Source organism: Lynx canadensis, chromosome B4, assembly GCF_007474595.2.
Source record: "Lynx canadensis isolate LIC74 chromosome B4, mLynCan4.pri.v2, whole genome shotgun sequence".
Classification (NCBI taxonomy): domain Eukaryota; kingdom Metazoa; phylum Chordata; class Mammalia; order Carnivora; family Felidae; genus Lynx; species Lynx canadensis.
In genome coordinates, this window is record NC_044309.1 from 111,149,498 (window position 1) to 111,175,846 (window position 26,349).

Genomic DNA, 26,349 nt, shown 5'->3' on the forward strand with positions numbered 1-26,349 from the left:
AGGCTGAGCTGTCAGCACAGAGCCCGACGCGGGGCTTGAACCCATGAACCATGAGATCAGGACCTGAGCCAAAGTCAGACGCTTAACAAACTAAGCCACTAAGGTGTTCCTAAAGAACTTTTAAAAGCAAGGAAAATTTAAGGTGCCAAATATAATCCTAGAGACCAAACAGCTGAGAGATGGCCATCTTCTATCTGTGACCATGCTGCTGAATAACAGAGCAAAAGCAAAGGCTACTGTGATCCATGCGGGAAACTGCAGCTAGCCTAAAGCAAATGAGGAAAATACGTAGGTTCTCCAGGGTTGACTGTCAAAATGATGGTAGTCTTGTGTCATCTCAGAAAGCAGGACAAGCACGAAGTTAGAAAAGGTAAAGGAGTCTACAGGCTCTTTAGAAGGGGGCTACAAAAAGGCAGAAAAAGCTAAATTGGAATGAAATGAGTCTAAAAAGGTTAGCTTCCTAACTGGTTTCCTAACCTCCAGTCTCTCTCTCCAGAGCAGTCAGTGATCCTTTCAGAGGTCAGATTATGTTGCTGCTCTGCTCAAAATCATCCACTGGTTTCCCAACTCAGCCTAAAAGCCAGAGTTCTTGCCAAGGCTTAGAACTGTAAGATTAGGCCTAGCCTCCCATTACGTGCCCAAGCTTGCCTCCTACCACTTTCCCAACTGGCTCACTGCTCTCAAGCTACAATGGCCTCCTTGTGTCCTCTCACACTTGCCAAGCATTATTTACCGGAACCTCTCTCTGGGAGTCTCTTCCAGACAACCAACTGGCTCCTTCCCTTCCTTCAGGTTTCTGCTGAAACGTCACCTTATCTAAGACAATGTCTCTGACCCTACTCTAGAACACAGCACTGTTCCCTACCAGGTGACAGAGGTCTCTTACTATAACATAAACTCTGAGGGGAAGGGCCTGACTTGGTTCCCCCAAGTCTAGAACTGTTTGAATCCCCCAGGCCAGGTACCAAGTATGTGTTGAATGAACGAATGAATGGCAAACAGGAAATGGGAGATAAAAAGCATGAAAGCGGGTGGCAGTTAAGAGAATTTTGGGTGACAGGAAATGGGGGACAGTCAGTAGTGTTTGTAGGAGTCCCAGACTCAGGAGACTTGGTATGGCTTCACTTGTTACAATTTCTCCTCTCCCCCATCACACCTCACACGTTGAGACCAAGCTCACGTCTCCAGCAGTGAGAAAGCGAAAGATGAACAATTCTAGCTACTACACACCCTCCTCAGAGGGTCTGAAGCTAAATGAAAGAGCAAGCTTATGAATTAGAATACCAGATACATGAGAAACACCCTCATTTCAATTGCTAATCTCAGATATCATCAGTCTCCCTAGGGTCTCATTCTTACTTTTTTACACTCATTCGCGAGCTATTCGTGAAGGTATGACTTAGACTATTTATGACCTCAAAGGAGCCTAACAGAAAAAACCTGCTTTCATTTATTTTATCTTGATTCACTAAGATAAATGTTACCTTAAAGACTATATAAATTAGTAAGCATCTCATTTTTAGACTACAAGGGTGGCCAGTTGATTATTCATAAACCATAAACAACATCAATGTAAAATGGTATTAAAATAGTAGTGAAGGGGTGCCTGGGTGGCTCAGTCGGTTAAGTGTCTGACTTCGACTCAGGTCATGATCTCGTGGCTTGTGGGTTCGAGCCCACAAGCTCTGTGCTAGCCTGGAGCCTGCTTCAGATTCTGTGTCTCTCTGTCTCTCTCTGCCCCTCCCCCGTTCGTGCTTGGTCTCTCAAAAAGAAACAAAAACATTTAAAAAACAGTAGTGAAATAATGGCTGCAATTTTTATTTTAAGAATTGCACATTTAAAAAGGGCAAAATAATTTTTCAAAAAATGCAAAAGTAGGTAGGTCCTGTTTCACAAATTTCAAGAAAAATGCACAGTATATCATCAATGTGATAAACTTACTTTCATTCCAAGTTATTTGGGAAATAGAGCAGTGACCTGTTAATAGGTTATTTATGGAACTTAGAATATAGGTGTATTCTAACATATCTATCTTAAAAGTAAAGAATCACAAAAGTCTCTAATGGAAGTATGCTAGTAAAAGCGCCATTCTACTGAGTTTAATTTTGACTCTTCAGTTACAGGAAGTCTGAGTAAGGAAGGCATGGGTTATGCATCTTAATTGGGGACCCTTTACCTCAGTCTCTTGAGTGATCCTCCAGGATGTTCTTGAAGACTATCTCTGGAGCATTTGGTATCAGAAAAGTACAACACTGGAGGACTTTAAAGTTAAGCCCAGAATTTTAGGCGCTGGGCCCTGACTCAGGTTAGCAACGTGCTAGTACGGCAGAAAAGACCCACCAGCCTGGGCTCTTGAGAAGGTCTGCGTTAAGTGTGAATCCCTGGTGTGCCATGTGACCTTAAACTCCTTAAGCCTGTTTCCCTGTATGTAAGATGGCAGTAGTCATACACGGCTATTTACATAATCTACACAAAGTGCTTAGCATATTTAATAATAAATTATTAGTTTATGTGTGATGATATTCCTTTTAATACCTAAGGAAAGTTATCAGTGCTTACACTTCATGATCTGAAAAGCAATTTGGAAATTATGCGGTCCTTGTAACCCTGCCTTAAATTAAGAATCTCAGGGTCTTCCTGCATTGAACCCACAGCTGGACTTGGGTTAATACAGATTCTGGAAACAGTTTTCCTAGGATATGGTGCTGGTGAAGAAAGCTGTGCCAAAGATGGATGCTGTATAAGCACATAGGCACATTTCTTATTTTAATTGCCTACTTCGGAACAATTAATATTACATAGTTCAACAGTGATACTTTGGATTCAGAGAACACAGATTAGACGTGTCTACGTTTAGCAGAATATCTGGAGGCTGAAGCGTTTTTCTAAAAGAGGGAAAATGTTAAAGAAGTAGTTAAGCTGAAAAGCATAAAAGTAAACTCCCAATTGAGAGTTTCAGGGACGAAATTATTGGTCTGTTGAAAAGGAAACTACATTATAAGGATAAAGACAATTCCTTTTTTGAAATCTAGTCATGAGAGAAGTACAGGAATACAGTCACAACTTCTTCCTGCATGAAATGCTCTTTACGGTATTATTATAGTGCTTATTCTAAAAGAAAGATTATTTTTCAAGAATCTTACAAAGATTAGTTTTTAGTTAGATGGTACTAATTATGCTAATAAAAGTATATATACACACACATATGTATATACACATACATGTATATAAGTGTATATACATATGTGTATACACACATACACACATATATTTTTGGCCTACAAATGAGTGCAACATCGTAATTTAAAAACAAAGGTTGGGATGGCATTTGGACACAGAATCTGAAGGGTAGCAGAGGTTAGAAGAACATCGCAGCTGCAATAGGACAGTTATCTAAAGACACAGGGAAGCAAAAATATCAACAAAGACTTACAGAAACTCCCCTTTCTTACTTAATTTTACAAAGGGAACTTAATCCTAATACATGACACATATATAAAATCTAACTTGACAAAATGGAAAACATCTCAGATCATGTCATAAATGTGGTACTTACAAATACTCAATAATTTACTAATAATTTTTACTAATGGAAAAATAATCACTTAAAGTTCAGTATTTCAACAAAGTTGCCGAGTTATGTGAATAATTTATTATAAAAATCAACTAAGGGCAATTTGATTAATTTTGTTACCACAGAGTTCAGATAATTGCTATTGACAATTTGGATCATTTAATGAAAAAAAGGAGCTCTAACAGTTATTGTGAAAAACTAATCTTTTCTAAAACCAAAACATTACACGCTCATAGACTGTAGAAATGATCTAATGTTGCTGCAAGGATTGAAGACCATGGGTAGAAGAGTTAAGGACAAGATACCCACTTTCGGTCTAGGGGCAAGGTCATGTGTATTAGAATATCGATTCCGTTGTAACACAACCACAACATTTCAAGTACATTAGAGCATTTTCATTAACCAGATTTTCAAAATTTCAAGTAGAAAAAAGTAATTCCAAAATACGATGTTCTGATCAGTTCCAATATTCAAAAAGTTCAGTCCCCATTCAGAAACAGATAAACAGTATATTTATTAAATGAGTTAAGACAAATAAACTTTACAAATAGACAAATAATAAAAGGCTCAGTGGCTAAAATAGATGGTAAGCATCATTGAAAGAAATCAACACCATCACGGTATCTCAGTTGGCTTACACGTGTAAAAAGAAATTTTCAAAGAGCAATTTCACAGAAATGAAGCCAGTTTTTTTTTTCTTATAAACAAATCATCATTTCTTGGTTCAAAACTGACATCTGTTATGAAAATTACCATATCACATATTTGTAAGATGACAAGGAGTAACTCATCTTCAAAGTGCAAGTAAGTCTATTTACAACCACAAAAAAGGCAATGATGAGGAGAAAAGGAGTTTTAAAAAATATACAAAGATTAAAAACATTTGGGATGCAAAATTAAACAATTTTTTGGTTAGAGGATAAAAGAGAAAAAGTGATTGAATTACAGATGCTGATTTCAGCTATACATACTATATAATGGGATCCAAGATCTTGAACAGCTTGCTTGCATTTTTTTCTACTTACATAATGCTCTGGAAATTTCTGGTAGAAATTACAGTGTCTCAAAGAGAGAAATACACACTAAGCATGTCTTGCTACTAATTCATGGATGTCATAAGACCCGTTTATGGATTAGAGTTGGTGTAAAAAGCCATTGCCTTGAGTTGAAAAATGAATACTGTAAGAGCTCAATACAAATCCTCCAAAGCACATGCACGTCTAAATCTTTTGGTAATTACATTCATATTTAAGCATAACCAAAATAAAAAAGAAAACTAAAAACATTTCCCTTTTCTCTATTCCCTATGCCTTGTAGGCTCTCCAGTTGCTAGGGTCAATTTTTAGAGTTGAAAGGGTTCTTCGAGATAGTCTAGTCCACCACCCTCATTTAGGGTAAATGATTTTCCCAAGGTCATGCAGCACGTTAATGGCAAAACCAAGACTAGAAACCAGGCTGTGACTCCTAGCCTCGTATGCTTTCCAGCATATCATGCTACCTCTTTTTACAGTATGATTCACTATAAATACCTGATGAATAAATGTACAGTTACAAATGCTGACAGAGCCAATGTGTTTCTAAGACTTGCAGAGGATTACTGCAAAGGATTGATGGAGAGAAAAAGATTTTCCTCCACCCACCAAAAATATCAAGCACCGTCAAACTAAACGTTTCTTTGCTAGGTCAGCATGCTCAGATGTCATAGTCCTCGTAAACTTTATGTCAGCCTGAGGATTGTATACCTGGTGAAATCTGGGCCCTAACACAACGCCAGTTCCTAAAAGGTAAAGACAGAGGCAAAAAAGGGGAGAAGGTAGACAAAAGAAACAAAGACTGAAAGAACCCAATTGGCTTAGAGATAGGCATTCATTCCAGTATATGGTTTACTGGTATATCTAAGTATGTATGTTTTAGGACCTTTTTCCACCTTTTCATATAAATCTCATTTTACCTAATTTGTTATTTGGCCACTTACAAATTAAAATGAATGTATCAAAGATAATGGTGATAATTATTATTTTCTTAGACTGTGAGACTATTTTAGACAAACTAAATTCTATGAAGAATATGTCAAATGGTGATTCTATTAGATTACCACTGGGGATCTATACCACAAGCGGTATTTCATGGGGCTGTTACCATCTTGAAATTCATTCCAATTGTGGTTAAAGAGAACAGACTGATGCACCATATATGCAGAATTAAGTAAAGAAGCTGCAATTTCTTTTTAAAAAAACATTGCCGTGTATTTATTTAATAAAAGGGCATATTTATGTTTACAAACAAGTTTCAAAAACAAAAGGAAAAACACGTATGCTTCCACCTGTTAACCTTTTTCAAAATGCCAACAGCCCTCATGCTGTATGAAGGTTTCTAAGGATTTATTAGAAAAATCAATACAGTTCACTCACAGTTCACCAAGACATCACTGAACTAACATGTTTAGACAAAAACAAAAAGGACTAAGGTTCTCTTGTAGTTTGATAGTTTGATTTAATTTGATTTGCCTGAAATAACAAAAGCATTTCAAGCATCTTTCATTATGTAGTTGATGTCCCACATTAAACAATCTACTAAATTCTGAACAAAGGTTATTAGCAAGTTTTCAAAAATTTTAAAAATTAAACAGTTGTTTCAAAACCATTAAGTAGTAAATGTATTTAAGAAACTAATTAGGACAGATGCCATAACTTCATTAAACACCACTGCTCATGTTTTTTTGTTTTGTTTTGTTTTGTTTTTTTGTTTTTTTTTTTAAACAAAGCATTAGTGTTATCTATTTGGCTATTAGTATTAGCAATTTATCTACAATATTTAACAAGGTAAATTGTAGGCAAAAATTTAGTACAGTTTCAATAGAAACACCCCTTTTTGTTTTCCTGAAAATACAGCAGTATTTGAAGGACTAATTTTTCTCTGCATCAGTTATAAGGAAGCTTCCCATCTATGAACAGGAACAAAAAAAGTATCTACAAACCTTGTAAACAGATCTGTATCATTTATAAACATAAATAATCCAAATTATTAACAGCCAACAGCAGAAATTAAAGTATCAATTCAATGATCCAGGGTTTTGCTCGCTGTACCCTCCCCCTCTCCCATCAAGGACTGAGATAAACTAACGCTCTGCTAATACACTGTTCAGGACCATTCTTAGGTACTACTGATGATCCACAGGTCAGCATATGCTGAGTTTACTGTTTATCTGTCAGTTCGTTTCTCCCACCCCCCAAAAAGCACCCTCAGTCTGGCAGAAAGCTTTGCTTTTTTTTTTTTAAAAAAATAAATCTACATTCGTACAAGTGTGTCTTCTGTTGAAGTCCAAAGACAAGAATACGATCTTGTCCATCACAATATGTGAAAAGACCCAGTTTCAATTTGTTTCTTTACAATGCAGCTAGTGTGTTAACATTCAGCTTACAATCAGAGTGATGTTTCCAAACTATGTAGTGGGCTTCCTGGGGATGAAGAGGTAGCAGACTTGTTCATTTCTATTGTAAGGTGAATCCCGCTGTCAACAGCATTGTTATTTTTGTTGGGAGAGGGTGGAGGACTGGAGTTACGTTTTGTAGGAGCATCATCTTCAGCATCAGTGTCATCAATAAGGGGGATATGAGGCTCTGAATCTTCTATCCTAAACTCAGGATGTGTCATAAAGTTGTGAATCGAACTTCTTGATTCCGGTTTTTCTAACCCTTCGTATAAAGAACTACGAAATGCATTCACCACTCGAATCTGTAAATATCAGAAAACATAGAAAGATGTCAGTATGCTATTTGCTTAATTTAAAAATGGTTCATTTATGAGTTTGAATCCACAAACAGCTAGGTATGAGTGAATCATATTTGCATGTAATGCAGTGGGACTTGCAATACACTGTAAAAAAAATGAATATTTTAGTAGGACACTACAGAACAACAAAACCACATACGCTAAGAATTAAGAGTTACAGAATTCAAAGTAATACTGACTGAGAAAATCTCATGGTCACTGGCTAAAAATTTAATAGCCATTTTATAGGACTTTTTTTCCTTAAGAAAACAAACACAAACAAACAAAACAAACAAAAACTTAATCATACACAAGCTTTAGCTGAGTTTTAAAATTAAAAAAAAAAATGTAATTTTTGAAAACAATTCAAGTAAGTTAAACAAAGTCAAGCACAGAGGGTTACTATTTATCATGCTAGGAATTAGGGGGTCACCGACTATGAAAAAGCCAAGCAAATATAAGCTGAATGCCACAATGAACTCACATCTACCCCACTAGTCCATTAATTAAAAAATAAAAATAAAGACAAAACCCAAATAAATATCTATAAAATGCCATTAAACAGCTATAAATATTTGAGTATATGCCATTTGTCTATAAAGCATTAGTATTTTTCTCTATAATAGATTAAAACATAAATCACTTTATATACTACAGTTCACTGGAAATAGATTGAAAACAAAACCAAAACCCTCTGGCATTCTTCTATAAATAACTCCGCAGTAAGACACAAAACTTTTTGGTATTTTTGCCCCTAAACAAACAGCCCAACAATTCACCCTCCTTAGAAGTCTGCTGTATACGTGAAAAGAGGTTAATGGGTAATTAACTTAAAAACACTGTTGCACACACTGACATTAGGTCTCATTAACCCACGTCATACAGATTTTCAAAACAAAAAAAGGGACAAAATCCAAACAGTTGAGCATCTATCTACTAAACATCAATCCAAATACAGTGTTTACTTTTGCATTGATTCTAATGAATCCTGTTTAGTAATGAAGACATCATTTACTCAAATGTTAAGAGAAATCACTAACATCAACCTTCATCAGAATCATCTCAGATGACAATGATAATGAAAAAAATTAATGAATTTCTTCAAATGAGCATTTGAATGTATTTTTAGAACAGGGAACAGGGGTGCCTGGGTGGCTCAGTTGGTTAAGTGCCCAACTTCAGTTCAGGTCATGATCTCACAGCTCGTGAATTCGAGCCCTGAGTCAGGCTCTGTGCTGACACCTCAGAGACTGAAGCCTGCTTCAGATTCTGTGTGTCTCTCTCTCTGTCCCTCTCCCACTCATGCTCTGTCTCTCTCTCTCTCTCAAATATAAATAACCATTAAAAAAAAAAGTAACAGATTTATGTCCACTTCTTTTTTTAATTGTATATATCTAAGATGTACAAATTGGTGATTTGATATACATATATACACTGTGAAATAATCATGATGGACAGTCAAGCTAATTAACATAATACATCCCTACACACTCTTATCATTTGTGTGTGTGTGTGTGTGTGTGTGTGTGTGTGTGTGTGTGTCTATCCTCTTAGCACATTTCAGGTATAGAAGTATTGTTACCTACGGTCACCATGCTATACATTACATCTCCAAAACTTACTGGTCTTACATAACTGAAACTTTGTACCCCTTGATAAACAGTTCCGTATCTCTCCCTACCCGTAACTGCCATTCTACTCTCCATTTCTATGCGTTTGACTATTTTAGACTCCCATTTCCAGGAATTTATCCAGAGGATTAAAATCAGGATCTTGAAGAGATACCTGCATTCCTATATTGCAGCATTATTTACAATAGGCAAGATACGGAAGCAACCTAAATGTCCACTGACAGTTGAACAGATAAAGAGAATGTGGCATATACATATAAGGAAATATTATTCAGCCTTGAAAAGGGAATTCTGTCATTTGTAACTACATATGCTAAGTTCTGATTAAAACATCATCTCTCCTCCCAGTTGTCTTCTCTCATTTACCAAGCCCTGTCTGCTGGAGGCTGCTTTACCTCTTGTTCATTTAGCTTTTATACACAGAAAGAAGATAGCATGGTAAAGTGAAGAATACAGAGGTGAAAGGTCTGGGTGTGAATTCCAGCTGGGCCACCTCCTAGCTGAGGGATGCTGGACAAACCTATTTCCTCAACTATAAAATGGGAAATAATAATGGCACCTACCTTACAGAGTTATTATGGGAGATTAGTTAGTTAATACATGAACAAATTCAGAACAGTGTTAGCTCACAAGTAGCAATGTCATATCAGGGCTTTTCAAACTTTAATGTGCATGCAAAGCACCTGCGGGTCTTGTTAAAATGCAGATTCTGATTCAGGAGGGGCTCTCAGTGGATCTGATATTTAATGTAAAGTCTGCAACACAACTCTACAGAAATATGGTAAAGATAGCACATCTAAGGTCATATGACACCCTCCGAATGAAGAGCCAGTTATTCAAAATTTTGCTGGATAAAAATGAATATATACCACCCGGAAGATGAATTTGTCTAGGAAGTTTAACATGAAGTTAATCATGCAGAAACAATTAGACAAATCCAGAATGTAGGATAAGGCAATTGGCCTTGTTTCTTCCAAAAGGTCAAGGTCATAAAAAAAAAAAAGAAAAAAAAAAGGAGAGACAAAATGGATCAAAAATGCTATATACTATAGGACATTGCAGGGACAACTGGAGAAATCCGAATAGGACTGTACATGACACAATGGCCATCAATGTTAAAGTTCCTGGATGTGATAATACAGTAAGATTACATAGCACACTTATTTTTAGGAGGTATATGCTAAAGTATTACGAGATGACATGTCAGGATATCTGCCACTTACTTTCAAATGGTTCACAAAAAATGTATATACCAATATGTAGACAGATTTATACTACTAATGTATAGACAGATAAAGCAGACATTATAAAGTATTAAGAGTAGTAAATTCAGGTGATGGGTATTCATGTATTAATCTTTCCAATTATCTGTCAGTTTGAAGGTTTTCAAATATAAAATTTTGAGGGGTGGAGGTCCTTCAGGATAAAGTCTCATTTTGCATCCTTCTTACAACATATACACAGACCCTAACCCCTACCTTCCATTCCAGTGTCATCTTAGCACCTATCCCTGAGGCCCACTTTCCTCAACTGGCAAATTTCTATTAAGGGTCAGCTTGGGAGAATTTCTTTCAGGTAATTTTTCCTGACTTCCCAGGGTGGGTTAAGGACCCGGTTGTAATAGTCCATGTTTCGTTGCCATGTGGAAACACATTTGTTTCCTATACTAGATTGCAAAGTCTGGTGGTTCTAGCACACAGCCCTGGCATATGGTAGGCCTTCCACAAGTGTTTACAGATCACAACTAAAGAAACATGAATTAACAGTAGGGGATGAAAGGGCGAGTGGTAATAAGCCCTCAAAAGCCAGGATGATGTGAAATCCATAAATACAGGGAAGGAGGGATGCAACCAACACTAGCTGTCCTAGGCATAACGCCAGGCAATTTACGTACACCATTTCATTTAGGTAGGTGCAGACCTGGGGTAATTTTTAAAAGCGAGTCCTATCTGTGGATGTATGTAAATTTAACATCCTGTCTAACTTTACAGGGTGGTCTGTCCTTGGAGTACTTGGACAAGCCACTTAAACCTCAAGTCAGTTTTCACATCTGCAAAATGGGGATAGTTCCTGTTCTTCCTGTTTTCCAACACTGCCGAAAGTGACAAATGAAAATTACTTAAGCAAACTGAACAAATAGGCACTGTGTAAACCGTCCTCCTTAAAATAGCACTCTTTTCTTCTTCAGCTCATCGCCTGTCTAGCTTTCTCGTTCTTCCTAGTCTTTAACTGGTGGAGGACCAAATGGAAAAGATAGGTCTCTGCCCAAATACGAGATTAAGCAGAAGTTATTTTCAGCTGATTTTGGGGATGGGTTGAATGGTGGGGTGAGCTTTGTATCTTTAGTGCCTCCAATATTCTTAGAATTCACCATGAAATCAAGACTCTAATGCATAGTAAAGATGATAGAGGTTAAAAGGCTTTTGGGGAATTTGCCATTTATTAAAAACCTGAAAGAAAATGCATTATTCTAGTCAATTAATGGAAATCATGACATGTAATGGTTCAAGAATTGATCAATGGTACACCTTCCTACTTCCTTGGAAAACTTAACGGAACATTTCTTACCCAGGATAAAATTTTCATTAAACTGATTATATAAATGAAAAAAAAATACCCATAAATGCCACAAAACTTTGAAGCTTATACAGGGATCCCTTCTCAAAAATAAACAAACAAGTAAATAAATAAATTCAAAGCAATGCCACAAAGTCAGGACTAAGAAGGTAAACAACTGGCTGTATACTGAGATCTTTTCTTCAGGGTACTAACTTAACTTTGCAAACCGAACAAGATAAAAGTCAAAATGTTAGATTAATATTTAGCTTTAAAAATGTAAATTCTTGGTTCTGTTAGAGCAGTTTCAAATCACATGCTTTTGGGAACCATGCAGTATGAACATGTTTAAAGGCATATACTCAAAAATTTATAGTAGTTTCACAAATTCTAAGCTACAATTTTATTCCCCATATTAACTATCAGAGTTAGCACAGAGACAAGCTCACAGATTTCATATCTAATCTTTGGTTGCAACTGTTCCACCTGTTAGCTAGCCCTCTAAGAAATAAAACAACAACAACGACAACACTTTGAGGTCTCAATCCACTTTACGAAAAGAAAGCTTTATGAAAAGCCTGAACAATGAATTTAAACATTAAGGAGAAAATGAGAAACGTTAGGTGTGTGAAGTAGGAAATGTTAATTTCATGCACTTAGGAACACACACTCACACCCCACAGTAGTAGAAGCAGTAGAAGAGGAAAACACTACATGTGTAGGGGTAGAAATATTTGTTACATCATGATGCTGGCTGGCGATGGAGGGTTGCCGCCTTAGAGCCCCCTGAATGGAACTTCCACTCTGGAAAGCATTCACTACATCCATCTGCAAGGAATCAGAGATTGTGACAGCTTGCTCAGCAAGAGAGAGAGAGAACAAGAGAAAGGACCATTCCATCTATCAACATATAAAAAGTAAAGAAAAAGGCACTTTTTACAGAGCAGATAAATAGGCAAGAGTAGCATTTTGAGATGAAGGGGGGAAAAAAGCTAGGAAAAAAGGAGCTGAGGGGCATATAGACACATTCCTTCACGATGAGTTAAAACTTTCACTCATTCCAGGCACCAGTATTATTTTTCAAAAGAATAAGTTTTGTGGGTTGGGAAGGCTAGAAAGGAAGTTAAGGAGGGCATTCAAACCTCCTCCCCAGGTCTAAAAGCCCTTGGCCCCCACTCCCATCACTGCTCCTACCTCTCTACCAGGCCCATACCTGCGTCTGGATTCTGTTCAGACCTCTAAACCACAAGATCTGGCCGCGCCGCAACTCCCTTTCAGCATGGTCAATCTCTTCCACGTCCTCTGCTAGCTCCTCCTCAGGTATTTCTTCCTTTTGTGTTCCATGACCAGCTTCTTTTAGGAATTTTAAGCGGCTAGTTGGAATTGTTGAAATAAGCTACAACACAGGGGAAAGAACTTAGAAATAAATCAAAACCGAGTAAAATTAAACCAATCAACTGTAATACAAAAGGCACGAAAAGTTGCGAGTGTGGCCAACTATTGTCACCAACGGAGCAATGAGATCCTGTCCATCAGGCTTTGTTTCTCAGAACCACAATAAAATGCTCTTTCCTTAGCTCCACAGAAGATTTAAGTTTGAAAAGTAAAAAGTTTTCCTGAGTGGAAATAACCTGATTATAGCTTTCTTATTTTAAGAAAGACATTCAAGACAGTAAAATACACAGACACGCCCTGACCTATATATATTAAGTTCATATTAATTATATTGATTTCAAATAAAAGAAAAATGGCAAGTAGTCTTACTGGATGCAAAACAAGTTCATGTTTCATTAGTGCAGGGAAGAGTTCAATGAAAAGAAACATACCCAAATCAAAAAATCTTCAAGGTTAAACTGAAAGTAGTTTTTCTGTTTATTAAATGCATCTATTTTTACAAAATGAAGCTCTTTAAGATTGGATTAATACTGATTTATCATGACACCAACAGGAACAGATGCCCCAGGAAACACAAAGAGCATAAAAAACAGTAATAAGGATGTATTAACTTGTAAGTATTAATAGCCACTAAGTGCTTAAGGAAGTCTGGATTATCGGGGGGAAACAAGCATGCGGCCAAAATCAGAGCTGCTTGAAGAGCTTCTAGTCCAACTACCTCATTTCACAGAGGTGCGGAACAGACTCAGACACATAAGACCTAAGGTCTCCTGACAACCAAAAGCAGTGCTCTTTCTACGGCGGCACACGTAAAATCAATAGACGACATCAACCAAAGCCAGCAACCGGTCCCTGTTGGGTATGTCGGCTGTACTGAACTTCCTCTTCCTGAAATGAGCCAGATGTTTTGGGAGGTTGTGGGGTTCTGTTTTGCCTATGAGGAACATTATGAAATAACTAAAAAGGTAATCAAAAAAGAAAGGAGGCCCAGCTATGGATCCTACTTATAAGAAGATCTCTATTAATGAGTAATGCAATAGGAGTAAGAAGAGAAACCCCAGAACCTAGAAACATAATTAAGAAAAAGGTGAGATAAAGGCACATGAAGATTGAGTTAAGTTTCAGTAAAACCTGGATATTTACTTAGACTGACTTGCAGAACAATAAATTAGGTCACACAAGTTACACACCACAGCCTAATCGTTTATGGAAATGTTAGTACAGACTATCAGTTACTTTTACAGTAATGGTAACGGACTTAAAATGAACAGGGAACACACACCACTGCCACTTATCGTTTTTAAAAAAATGACAGGCATTTGTAAGCTGCTTATACCAAGGATGAAACAGATCTCATTTTTCAGGTATTGTATTTTATATGTATATTGTCAAAGCCAATCAATCCAAATAACTGAAAATGTCATTTTGTGGCCCATTTATCCAGGTACCATTATTTTTACAGAAGTATCCTCTAAATGAACTGAAATCAAGCTTTTTCCTTAACTGTATTTTGGATTAAATTACATAACAAAATGATGAAAAGTCCAGTAAAAATATTTACTCCGACAATGCAAAAATAGGTCGTAGAGCAAAAGATAGAGATATTAGCATCTAAACCAGTTATAAATACATCATCCTAATAATGGTTATAAACCTTGCTCTAATGAACAAATTAAAAAAAATAGGTAAGAAATTTAAAGTTTTATTATATTGGCATAACCATAACAAACAATAATAACATATGAGAACAAATATTACATTTAAAAAACCCTCATGCCCCCAAATGCCCTTTCATGATCTAGAATGGCAACTACTTAGAATTAAGTAACAGAACTGATTAAAGAAAATACATACTGGAAATTAAAAAAAAAAAAAATCACTTCAGGTTTCAACATAAAATGATGAGCTTTTTACCTGGCCCCAGAGTAACGTTCCCATTCCTAGGAATATTGACCATAGCCACTGTTCTATTGAAAGTTCTGAACAACTGAAAGGTTTTCCACCAAACTGCACAATTATTATCTGGAGGAATAATCAAGAGTAAATTTATTTAAATCTTTTAAACTTTACATTTCATATACTTCAAAAATTACCCAAATTTGTATCCTTTAAAACTCAAGCTGAGTAACGATTATTCTGATGGTGACAGGCATTATCATATTCACAGCTGAAAATAAGACAAATGAAAAGAAATTAAAATCTCTCTGCTGAAAATTTTAAATGCATGTATATTTCATGTTTAAATTATGTTCAGTAAAAACTAAAAAAAACCCAAAAAACTCCTAACCAGGAAAGATAACTTTACACTATTTCTGGTATGATCGAAGTAACTATGTGCCCTTGTATTTAGTATAATTCTTTGCGTAATTTTAGTGTATTTTTGTGGAAAAGACCACAAACTATGAAAAGCGAACATAATATCCAATCTTGTTTTCCTCCTCCACAGCTGTTCATTCTTTGTTCACATTTAGATGTCAGGACAAACATGAATAGTAAGAGAGGACAAGCAACTTGCAAAGTTCCATGAAAATACATGCTTATTTAGGTGGTGAATCCTCAGAAATTTGGTCTCCCTTATAAAGGGAGAGAAGTCTCATGATCTGCATGAATAAAATCCTTAATCCAGTGCTTATGCTGCTCTTATTTTAAAGGAATATTAAGAATTAAATATCAATATTCACCTTCTCGTGAGTCTGACAGGCTTCTCTTTCATATGGCAGTTAGTAGCTACCAAATATTGAAATGAAAAGGAATCAATTTGGTATTAACATTTTTAAATGTTTCAAGTTATGCATTCCATTCTTTATAGCTGTACTTGATCCCAAATTCAAGTGATATGTGTTTGTCAATTCCACTGTTCTTCAAAATCAAGACTATTTGTATACTTTAAAAATAGATTTCTTTTTTTTTTTTTTTTTCCCAGCAGCCCAACCAGTCAATTATAACTGACCTGGCAATCTTGCTTGGATTTTAATAGAGATATCTAACTAAAATAATTTTCTTTCATAAACTGAAAGCTCAATATTTATTTGTGGGTTTTCTATTTTTTTAAAAATTTGAACTTTATCTTTTGGTATAATAAGGATGTGAAAAACATATTAAGATGTTGGGCAAACAATCAACAATTAATATGATTGGACTGATTTAATTTTGTAGTTTCAGATTTTTTAAATTTTAATTTATTTTTTGAGAAAGAAAGAGAGACAGAGCGTAAACAGGGGAGGGGCAGGGAGAGAGGGAGACAAAGAATCCAAAGCAAGCTCCAGGCTCTGAGCTGTCAGCACAGAGCCCGATGCAGGGCTCGAACTCACAGACTGTGAGATCATGACCTGAGCTAAGTTGGATGCTTAACTGACTGAGCCACCCAGGTGCCCTGGACTGATTTCATTTTGTGAGAAATAATCTTTCATTTCCGAGTTGTAAGGAATAAAACTGAATAGTTGTAGCATTTACTTCTAAGAGCAAGAGACTAAGTTTCCACATATTCCTCAATATATGCCTTACTTAGATCAACAAAATACTACAGAACTGTGTAATTGTGCGCTGAAGCATTTTCTAAATGTGTGCTGAGGGAGCCTTGAATTAGGTGTTATCTAAATTTAGAAGTAGCTGGTTTAAAAATATTTTTTTTTAATGTTTATTTTTGAGAGAGACAGAGACAGAGACAAAACCTGAGTGGGGGAGGGGCAGGAAAAAAGGGAGACACAAAATCCAAAGCAGGCTCCAGGCTCTGAGCTGTCAGCACATTGCCTGACATGGGGCTGGAACCCACAAACTGTGAGATCATGACCTGAGCTGAAGTCGGACACTTAAGTGACTGAGCCATCCAGGGGCCCCTGGATTATTTTTTAAAACTTTTTTTATCTATATTTGAGAGAGAGAGGGGCAGAGAAAGAGAGAGGGAGACACAGAATTTGAAGCAGGTGCCAGGCTCTGAGTTGTCAGCACAGAGCGTGACTTGGGGCTCAAACCAAGAACCGTGAGATCATGACCTGAGCTGAAGTTGGATGCTCAACCAACTGACCCACCCAGGCAACACTAGAAGTAGCTGGATTAAACAGAGTTCAACAAGTTCCTTAACTGTAGGATTTCCCAAAGACTTTGAACTGTTAATTAAAAAAAAAAAAAAGGAAAAAAAAATGCTGCGGACATTTGGGTAATTTTCCCTTCCAAGCACTAAGCTCAGAGCTTCTTCACATGCATGGTCTCTCTTAATGATTCAGTAATTCTGTGATGTGACCCAATTATGATCCTCCCCATTTCAGAGATGAAGCAACTGCAGCTTGTCAAGGTCACACAATTACTAAGAGGCAATGACCTGACTCCACCACTAAGTGACTCCCAAGTTTGTACTTGTAACTACTGTGTTCTATTGTTTGAAGAAACTCCAAGGGGGCGCCTGGGTGGCTCAGTTGGCTGAGCATCCTATTCTTGACTTCAGCTCAGGTCATGATCTCACGATTCCTGAGTTTGGGCCCTGTGTTGGGCTCTGCGCTGACAGTGTGACACCTACTTGGGTTTCTTTCTCTCCCTCCCTCTCTGCCCTTCCGCAGCTTTTGTGTGCGGTCTCTCAAAATAAATAAATAAATAAATAACCTTAAAAAAAAAAAAAGAAAAAGAAAAAAGAAACTCCAAGAGGTAAATAGGCAATATTTCCTTAACTTCTCTAAGGGTGTAAGAGGAACTAAAGGAACCAATGTTTCATGAGACATATTTTGAAAACACTGATTGTTTTAATTGCTACAAAGTAGAAGAGAGACAAAATATTTACAAAGAACTAAGGATTATTCTATACTTCATGACCTGTCCAAAAAAAAAAAAAAGAGAAGAAAAATCAGCTAGTAAATAAAAAGAGACAAATTAAATTTAATACAATTTATAAGGTGAACTCTTCAAGTACCTCAGCTCTACAATCAAGATTTTGGCTAGCCTATCTGTGTAAATCAACGGCCATGTTTTCCCACCCAGCTGAAACTGTCCACAAAAATGCTAATCAAAGTGCTGATCCATGATAAGAAGATAAGGAACAGGCACCAAAGTACAAATCAATGCACTGTTTGCACAGCGTTACCACTGCAGCTGCTACTACATGCAAAAAGAAAAAAAACCACAGAAACCTCCAGCAACATATAAAAAACTCTCAGTTGAAATACAGTGCGATTAATGAAACTTGTTAATTTACATTCTGACACATGGTCCTTATCTCACTGTGGACCTGTAATAAATGGACCAGTAGCTGGTCCACGGACCACACTTTGAACAGTACTGGCTTATTTATAAGGTATTGAAGAATGGTATCTCACATTAACTGTTTTGGGTATATCAATCTTTGCTGGGAACCAAATTACCAGATTTGCCTGACAGGCAGTTAAATTTTTTGCAACTCCCACATATTTCAAAGATAACCTCAATTTTATAGCAAGTAAAAGCTAAAACTTTAGCATGTCATGAACAATGATTTTTTAACAAACATAAACAAAATACTTCCAGAAAATACTTGATAAGTAAGCAACATTTCTCCTAAAGTTTATGGAAATTGAAAGCTAAAACAGAAACAATGAAGTCTGGGGTTTTGGTACCTAGAGTACACAAGCTATGGCTGAATAAACTGTTTAAAATTCTTCAATCTTCATTTCAAAACAAGCACTATCACTGCCTGGTTCCTTTGTTGAAAAAGCTCACTATTTAATTTTAAATCTTGTTTGACAGTACAGGTAACCCATGAACAACACGGGTTTAAACTCTGTGGGTCCACTTATACATGGATCTTTTTCAGTAAACACAGTACAGTACTGTAAACGTATTTTCTCCTTATGATTTCTTAGCAACATTTTTTTCAACATTTTTTCTCTACCTTACATTATTGTAAGAACACAATATTTAGTATTTATATAACATTCAAAACTATGTGTTAATTGACTAAGTTATTGGTAAGGCTTCTGGTCAATAGTAAGCTATTAGTAGTTGAGTTCTGGGAGAGTTCAAAAGTTATATTCAGATTTTCAACTGTGCAGGGGTGAGCTGGGGTGAGGAAAGGGTGTGGGCTGGTGCCCCTATCCCATGTTGTTCAAGGGCCAAATGAAAAACTGGCATGTACCAACTCAGAGAGCAGCATTCAGAATCACATGAATTTTAGAATATTCATTTCAGATATTATTATTTAATAACAGACTCAACTGTAGACAAAGGATTACTATCAACTGTGGGATGCAATTAAGCGATCCCTGTAGCTAGACTAGAAACTGGTTAACTAAGATTTATCTTAAGTAACATTAAAATTACAATAGTTTGATCATGATATAGAATGAAGAATCAGTATCAGATGAAGTAAAAAGTATCACAACCACAGAATTGGTAGTGCAATTAAAATAGTATTAGCTTAATATGATCTTCAGGATTTCAGGATAGAAATGATCATATTTTCACTGGAGGTATGATATTTAAAACTTTTTTTAGGTGTCATTAAGGCAATACATAGAAGCCCCACACATGTAGCAGTCAAGTAACTCCTGGAACAAGCTACCTGTTGAGTATCTCCTACATAACAATCAAATGTGAAACTATCTTTTCCAATTACCCACCTGTACCACAAAAGTGCCTAAAACAATCGTGCAGAAGATGGCATTATTAAAGATTCCTTCGAATACATTTCTTTCACCATGAATTTTCCGGGCATTTATTTCGTTGAAAAGTTGCATCAGCACAAAGGTATTAAAAACAATAGTATAATGTTCGGAAGGAGGAGCATGCAAAGGAGCATTTCTTCCACTATCAATATCAAAAAACTTTTCTCCTGAAAGAATGAAAAATTACGATTTTGTAATTATCATACAAAATAATTTAACATTTCAAGAAAAGTATGCAGTAATAAAACCTAGCCAGACCTTTATTTGATCTCCAATGACAGCACAGGAAAAGTTGGAAGGAACCTGGGGTTATCTAATACAACTCCCTTGTTTTATAGACGAGGACATGGAACCCCCCAAATTATGATTTCGAAGTTAGTGGCAGAACCAGGACAAGAAACGAGGATTCTTTTTAATTCCTCCCACTATCTATTGTAGTGCCTTCCTAATAAGCATCATCCACTGACAAAGAGGAGAAAGTAAAGATAAATGGGGGTCAGAAACAGAACAACTTCTGTTCTTGAAGAAGTTGTAACATTAAAACACCTGGGATTACATTAGCTTGGAATAAAAACAACCAAAGCTTTATCAGGCATTGAATTCTTACCAGCAAATAAGAGTGTAAAGACTACTACAAGTTGATAGAACGCATGACCCAAAATATTCTTCATCATCGTGCGTGAGATGAGAGGCTTATTTCTACCATAAGGCTTCCGGAGCAAGAGAGACTCAGTGGGGGGTTCAGTCGCCAGAGCCAGGGAAGCGAGCGTATCCATTATGAGGTTCACCCACAGCATCTGTACAGCCTTAAGTGGTGAATCCTAGAAAAGACAGGTTTCCTAATAGACATTCATAACTATTCAGGGACTCAGAAATTCTCAGGAAGCCTTTTGTATTTAAGAACTTACAGAACAGAACAGGATTACATTTTTATATTAATTAACCTATAATATTAAGGTTCAGTTTATTCAACTATTTAAGTACTTTAACGCAGCAGATTATACACACAGTTTTGCTTTAAAACAACCATGTTTTGATAAAAAAAAAACTGTGAACCTACTTGAGTAATACAGGCGCCCGTGAAAGCAACAATCACTGCTACTACATTAACTGTGAGCTGGAACTGAAGAAATTTGGAGATGCTGTCATAGACATTTCGTCCCCACATAACTGCCTTAACAATGCTCGTAAAGTTGTCATCTGTGAGAATAATATCAGATGCTTCTTTAGCTACGTCAGTTCCAGCGATACCCTATTAAAAAAAATTCTGTGAATTAGACTCAATGTTTAAAGTATAACCTTTAAATATCCGAAAGGGTAGTAAATAACAAAAATTGTTACCTCCATACTTAGTAACTAAGGACTTAAATTTACTGTAAAAGAAGGTAATATACTTATTCTGAGATACCTGTCAGGAAGATATTCCATCTAAAGCAAAAATCAAAGAATAAGATATTGCATGAAATATAAGTACAAACCAAATATTTCCAATGAAAACCTAGTGTTGTAATTGAGATATGCTGTAAGTATAAAATATGCACTGGTTCTGAAGACTTAATACAAAAAAGAAAAAAGAAAGCTCAACAGCTCACTAATTATTTTTTCATTGGTTACACTTTTAAGGGATATTTTGGATTCACTGGTTTAAATAAAATAATTATTAAAAGTTAAAAAGGAGAAAAGAAAGTTCAAACTTGGCTTAAAAACAATGAGGAATGAACACAGGCATCACCCAAGTTCCTCCCAACTGTCACACAAAAAGATACATTCAACAATAACAACTCACAACAACGTTAGTGAGAAAGGAGACAGTGCAAAGAAATCCTAAAAGGCTAGAAAGGAGATAACCAAACTGTAAGCTGGCAGACCCTAGAGAATGGAATCCTAAGCCAAGAGTAGGGAAAGCAGAAAATTAACTTTCTTTGCACTACAGAATGCTCCTATACAAGGCCCAGTACTTGGCAGCACCAGGTAGCACTGGAAGGAGGGGTGAAGGTACGAATGAAAAGAGAAGGATTTCTTGTAAGTCGATCAAAGACACTGAAGAAGTACCAAGAAGGTCCAAACTAAGAACCACGTCCGTCAAGAGTAGAATGGGATGCATTAATAAACTGTGGATTAATCAAAACAACACAGATGAATCTCATAAGCATAATGATGGATCAAGAATACTGGACTCACGGGACACCCGGGTAGATCAGCCGGTTGTTTAAATGTCTGACTTTGGCTCAGATCATGATCTCGCGGTTCACAGGTTCAAGCTGGACTCAAAATAACACGTAACACAATTTTCTTATGTTCAAAGTTCGGTAATAGGCAAAAGTAATCTTCAGACTACTAGTTATCTTTGCAGAGAAACAGGGCGACGATTAGAAGACGGTGTGACTGACACACCTATGGGAATAGGTAATAATCTATTTCTCGCCTTGCATAGTAGAACAGGTCTGTTCATTTGTGATAATCCATTCAGTTGTACATTTATTTATGTATTTTTTTAATTTTTAAAGTTTATTTATTTCGAGAGAGAGAGAATGAGTGGGGGGTGGGCAGAGACAGAGGGGGACAGAGGATCCAAAGCCAGTTCTGTGCTGACAGCAGAGCCAGATGTGGGGCTCGAACTCATGAACTGTGAGACCATGACCTGAGCTGAAATTGGACACTTAACCAACTGAACCACCCAGGCGCCCCTCAGTTGTGCATTTATGACTTAGGCACTTTTCCGTATGTGTGTTACACGTTAATAATAAAATTAAAAGAAAAGGCACCTAGATCCTCAAGGCCTCTTCCCAAGTCCATGCAACCAAGTGACAATTTGGTGAGCCCTCTGACCTGGACGAAGACTGCCTGCTAATTTATCAGAGAGGGTATGACAAAGAAGGTCCAGACTGAAGGGTACCAAGCACTGCTGAATATAGGGGTGCTACCCTGAAAAAAAAAAAAAAGAAGCTAAGAGTAACTCTGTTTATTGAGTGCTGAGACCATGACCCTTTTTTCTCTACTTGTTGCCCAGTACTGTACCAGTATTAAGGTGCAGATTTGACAATTATTTTCTGAGAAATCTTAAGAGAAAAGACCTAAAGTGAAATAAGCCATACAGAGAAAGACAGATACCATATGGTTTCACTCTTATGTGGATCCTGAGAAACTTAACAGGAACCCATGGGGGAGGGGAAGGAAAAAAAAAAAAAAAGAGGTTAGAGTGGGAGAGAGCCAAAGCATAAGAGACTGTTAAAAACTGAGAACAAACTGAGGGTTGATGGGGGGTGGGAGGGAGGGGAGGGTGGGTGATGGGTATTGAGGAGGGCACCTTTTGGGATGAGCACTGGGTGTTGTATGGAAACCAATTTGTCAATAAATTTCATATATAAAAAAAAAAAAAAAAAAAAAAGAGAGAAAAGACCTAAAAATACAATTCAATGTACCCTAAGGAAGTGAAATGGCCAAGCCAGAACACTTTACTGAGAGGCTTCTGTTTGACAAATTCCACCTACAGGTCCAAGGCTTTCCAGCTTTCCACTGGTAGACACTCAGAGACAACTGAGAATCACCTGACATCTGAGGAAAGACTAATCTGAAAGAGACTAAACCAAAAGGCAAATGGACACACAGACTCTGCAGAGACAAAAATTTATTTTAAAAAGTCAAATCCTTAGAAAGGTACATCAGTGAAACATGAATAGGATGCTAAAACAAGAACAAAAAACTTAGAGATCCAAAAACAACTCTTGGAAATTACAATATATGATCACAGAAATGAAAAAAACAAAAACAAAAACAAACCCAAAACTAAAACAAAACAGAAACCGAGGAAATAACCCTGAAAATAAAGCAAGATGACAAAGGTATGGTAAATATGAAAAAAGGAGACCAGATAGTAAGTCCAAGCAGTTCAAAAACTGGGAAGGACGTAGCACTTTTACGGGCTCACCAGGCACAGGGTGGGAAGGAGGGTGGGTATTCCAAAAGAACAAACAGTGGCGATGAAATGACTATTACAAAAAAATTTCACAAAATTGAAGAAAATGAGTTTATTTCATAACAGAAAGTCGTTCCATGACAAAAAATCATTATATTTCAGGAGACTGGAAACTAAGACGTATATACTTCCAGAAAGGAAAACAAAAAAAGAAAACAACACAAGAGGTTCAAAATTCAAAACGGTTCGTAACAACAGCGGAATGAATTCAAAATTCTGAGTGGAAAAAATGATTTTCAAACTAGACCTTTATATTTATACCAAGTCAGATTAAGAATCAAGAGTGAGGAAAGGGTGGAGACTTCAGTCATAAAAGTTATAAAAGAGTTTACCTCTCCTGAATTGTTTTTTGTCAGGAAGTTATTGGAGAAGACGGCATTACTATATGAGGGAGTACACCAAAACAGATGATGACATCGAGTCCAGGAAATACAAGAGCCGACATGAGAGAGGAAAAGGAAATCCTCAGGTATGGAGAAAACAAGACAGCTGGGTCGCAGGCCTAGCCAACAGTCCACATTGAAGCATGTCAGAAGGTCTGGGAGAGGAGGCTCTAAGAAGGTAAAAATGTAAAAGTGCCAGATGATTCCGAAGTAAAGAAAGGAGAATTTGATGATGAATTCGTGTTGGAGTACACAGAAAAGCAAGAGTGAACAAATTAAAAAAAAAAGATTTAAAAAGAAAGTCAATGAAAAAGATAATTTATAGGGAATACAAAAAGTTGTGCAAGCAAGTAAGACTTATCAGTAGGCCACACGGCTCAGCTTGGATCAGCATTTACGATCACAATGCTGATCAATATGCTGATCTATCTGAAATCATGCTCTAACTCTGGGGGAAGAGTGATAGGATAGGTAGTGTGCATGTATGCAGTTATGGAAGTGACCGTGGCGTGTGCCTGGTGAGCCCATAGAAGTGCTACATCTGCACCTTCCTTAGCGAAAAGTCAATAGCCAGTGCTTAAGAAAACAAAAAAGCACCATCATGTCATTTAGATATGTGGACGCAAACAACTAAGAGAAACAAACAGCTAAACTAGTCGGTTTCCTTTCATCAAAAAAATGAGCTGGAATAATACTTATCACTGGGGACCTAAGTAGTAAATCTTACGAAGTGATCTGACTTTTTAAATGCATATATTGTTTGATAAATAAGCTTTTCTCAAAAATATTCAAGGGGAAACAATCTTAATTTAAAATTTGAGTCTCTAGCTTCTAATTGGAATATTTGACTTGGAACGTGAACCGTATCTAAAACATCCGAGCCCTATAGGTTTCCCTGTTTCTCGGCACCCCCCGTCTTGTACAAATGCAAACCTCACCATACCCTTGTTCAGAATCCTTCAAACTTTAAAGAGTAATTTTGAGATGTTAATTTGTGTCCAAATAAAAATGAGTTCCATAGTCAAGTAAGTTTGGGAAACTTCCATCAGAAAAAGTTAAACAGCTTTTTTGTGAGCTTCTCTGAGCCGTGCACCACCCTGTGTTGTGAGTCTCCAAGCTTCCTTTACTCCGCTGGAAGTCTGCTCGGGAAAGGGCTGGTCTACCGGATGAAAGAACGAACTCTCTTTTCTCAGCATTTAAGGCCCTTTTCGGGTCCCCAATCAGCCTGGCCTCATAGTCCATTACCTCCCAAGAGCACACACCCTCTTCTAGTCAAGTTAAACTTCCTGCAGCCCCACTGAGGGTCTCTGGGCTGTACTTCCGCACCTCCTCTTCTCTCTCCCTCAACTCCAATTGGCGCTTCTTTCAGAAACCCTTTCCCAGTCGCTCCAGGCAGAGTCTTCCTCCTTGCAGCACTCCGCGTGTTGTGTCTGGGCCTTCACTTGGTGCCACCATGCTCTGATTATTTATTTCTCTGCCTGCTGAACCTTCAGGAGGCAGCTACTCATCTCTAATGTTTCTGGACCAGAATACTGAAAATGGCTTCTTAATGTTTGGAGAATAAACAAACAAATCCTTTATTAATCCAAAGTTTAAAATGACAGGATCTTAATTACCTTAGGGAAGATTTTACTGCCAAAGATGTATTTGGTTATAGAAATACATCATGGTACTCAGACTCTGAGGACAGAAATATCGGTATGTTATGGTAAAGTGAATTTTGGTAAGAATAATGTAATATAATAAAATAATATAATCATATTTTAAATGTACCACGGAGGCTTGCAATCTTAAGGAATCTATGGGGCATGGCTAAATAGAGGAAAAAGTCGGACTTCTTTGCAAGCTAATAATGTACTTTTTTTTTTTTTTAAGTACATACTGTATTTATTTTTGAGAAACAAAGAGAGATAGAGCACTAGAGCACAAACGGGGGAGGGGCAAAGAGAGAATGAGACAAAGAATCCGAAGCAAGCTCCAGGCTCTGAGCTATTAGCACAGAGCCTGGCGTGGGGCTCCAACTCACAAACCATGAGATCATGGCCTGAGCTGAAGTCGGACGCTTAACCGACTGAGTCACCCAGGTGCCCCGCAAGCTAATAATGTACTTAGAGTCCTTTTGTAAATGTCACTTTTATGTTGACATTTTTTTTAAATGTTGAATTTTCTAAATATCAGTATGTATAGTGTGTGTGTGTGTGTGTATATACACATTATATATACATATATATATATATAAATACGCATACATACACATATATATACATATATACGTGTATATATATAGATATACATACATATATATGCACATATATAGAGAGAGAGACAGAGAGGGAGAATACACAGATAGTATTCTAAAATGGCTATTTCTGCCTGCAAAGTAAGAGACAAATTTAAAAAGGACTAATCAATAGTCATTTCTTGCGGGTATCTATTA

At 36.8% G+C, this 26,349-nt stretch overlaps 1 protein-coding gene across 5 annotated transcripts in view; it reads right to left on the reverse strand.

Moving 5' to 3' along the window:
* Positions 1 to 4,063: 4,063 nt before the first annotated feature.
* ATP2B1 (ATPase plasma membrane Ca2+ transporting 1) overlaps positions 4,064 to 26,349 on the reverse strand; it is a 129,953-nt gene continuing 107,667 nt past the window's right edge. For 2 of the 5 annotated variants that reach the window (XM_030323358.2, XM_030323359.2), the window contains exons 16-22: positions 20,614 to 20,805; positions 20,161 to 20,374; positions 19,509 to 19,720; positions 14,842 to 14,949; positions 12,746 to 12,928; positions 12,274 to 12,360; positions 4,064 to 7,309 (exon numbers count right to left, since the gene is read on the reverse strand). In XM_030323358.2, coding sequence (XP_030179218.1) covers positions 6,998 to 7,309; positions 12,274 to 12,360; positions 12,746 to 12,928; positions 14,842 to 14,949; positions 19,509 to 19,720; positions 20,161 to 20,374; positions 20,614 to 20,805 — 1,308 coding nt within the window. In that variant the 3' untranslated portion in view covers positions 4,064 to 6,997. Of the gene's footprint in view, positions 7,310 to 12,206; positions 12,361 to 12,745; positions 12,929 to 14,841; positions 14,950 to 14,989; positions 15,095 to 19,508; positions 19,721 to 20,160; positions 20,375 to 20,613; positions 20,806 to 26,349 lie in introns of those variants that run through there. The other 3 variants (XM_030323361.1, XM_030323360.2, XM_030323362.1) reach the window with 3 other exon arrangements.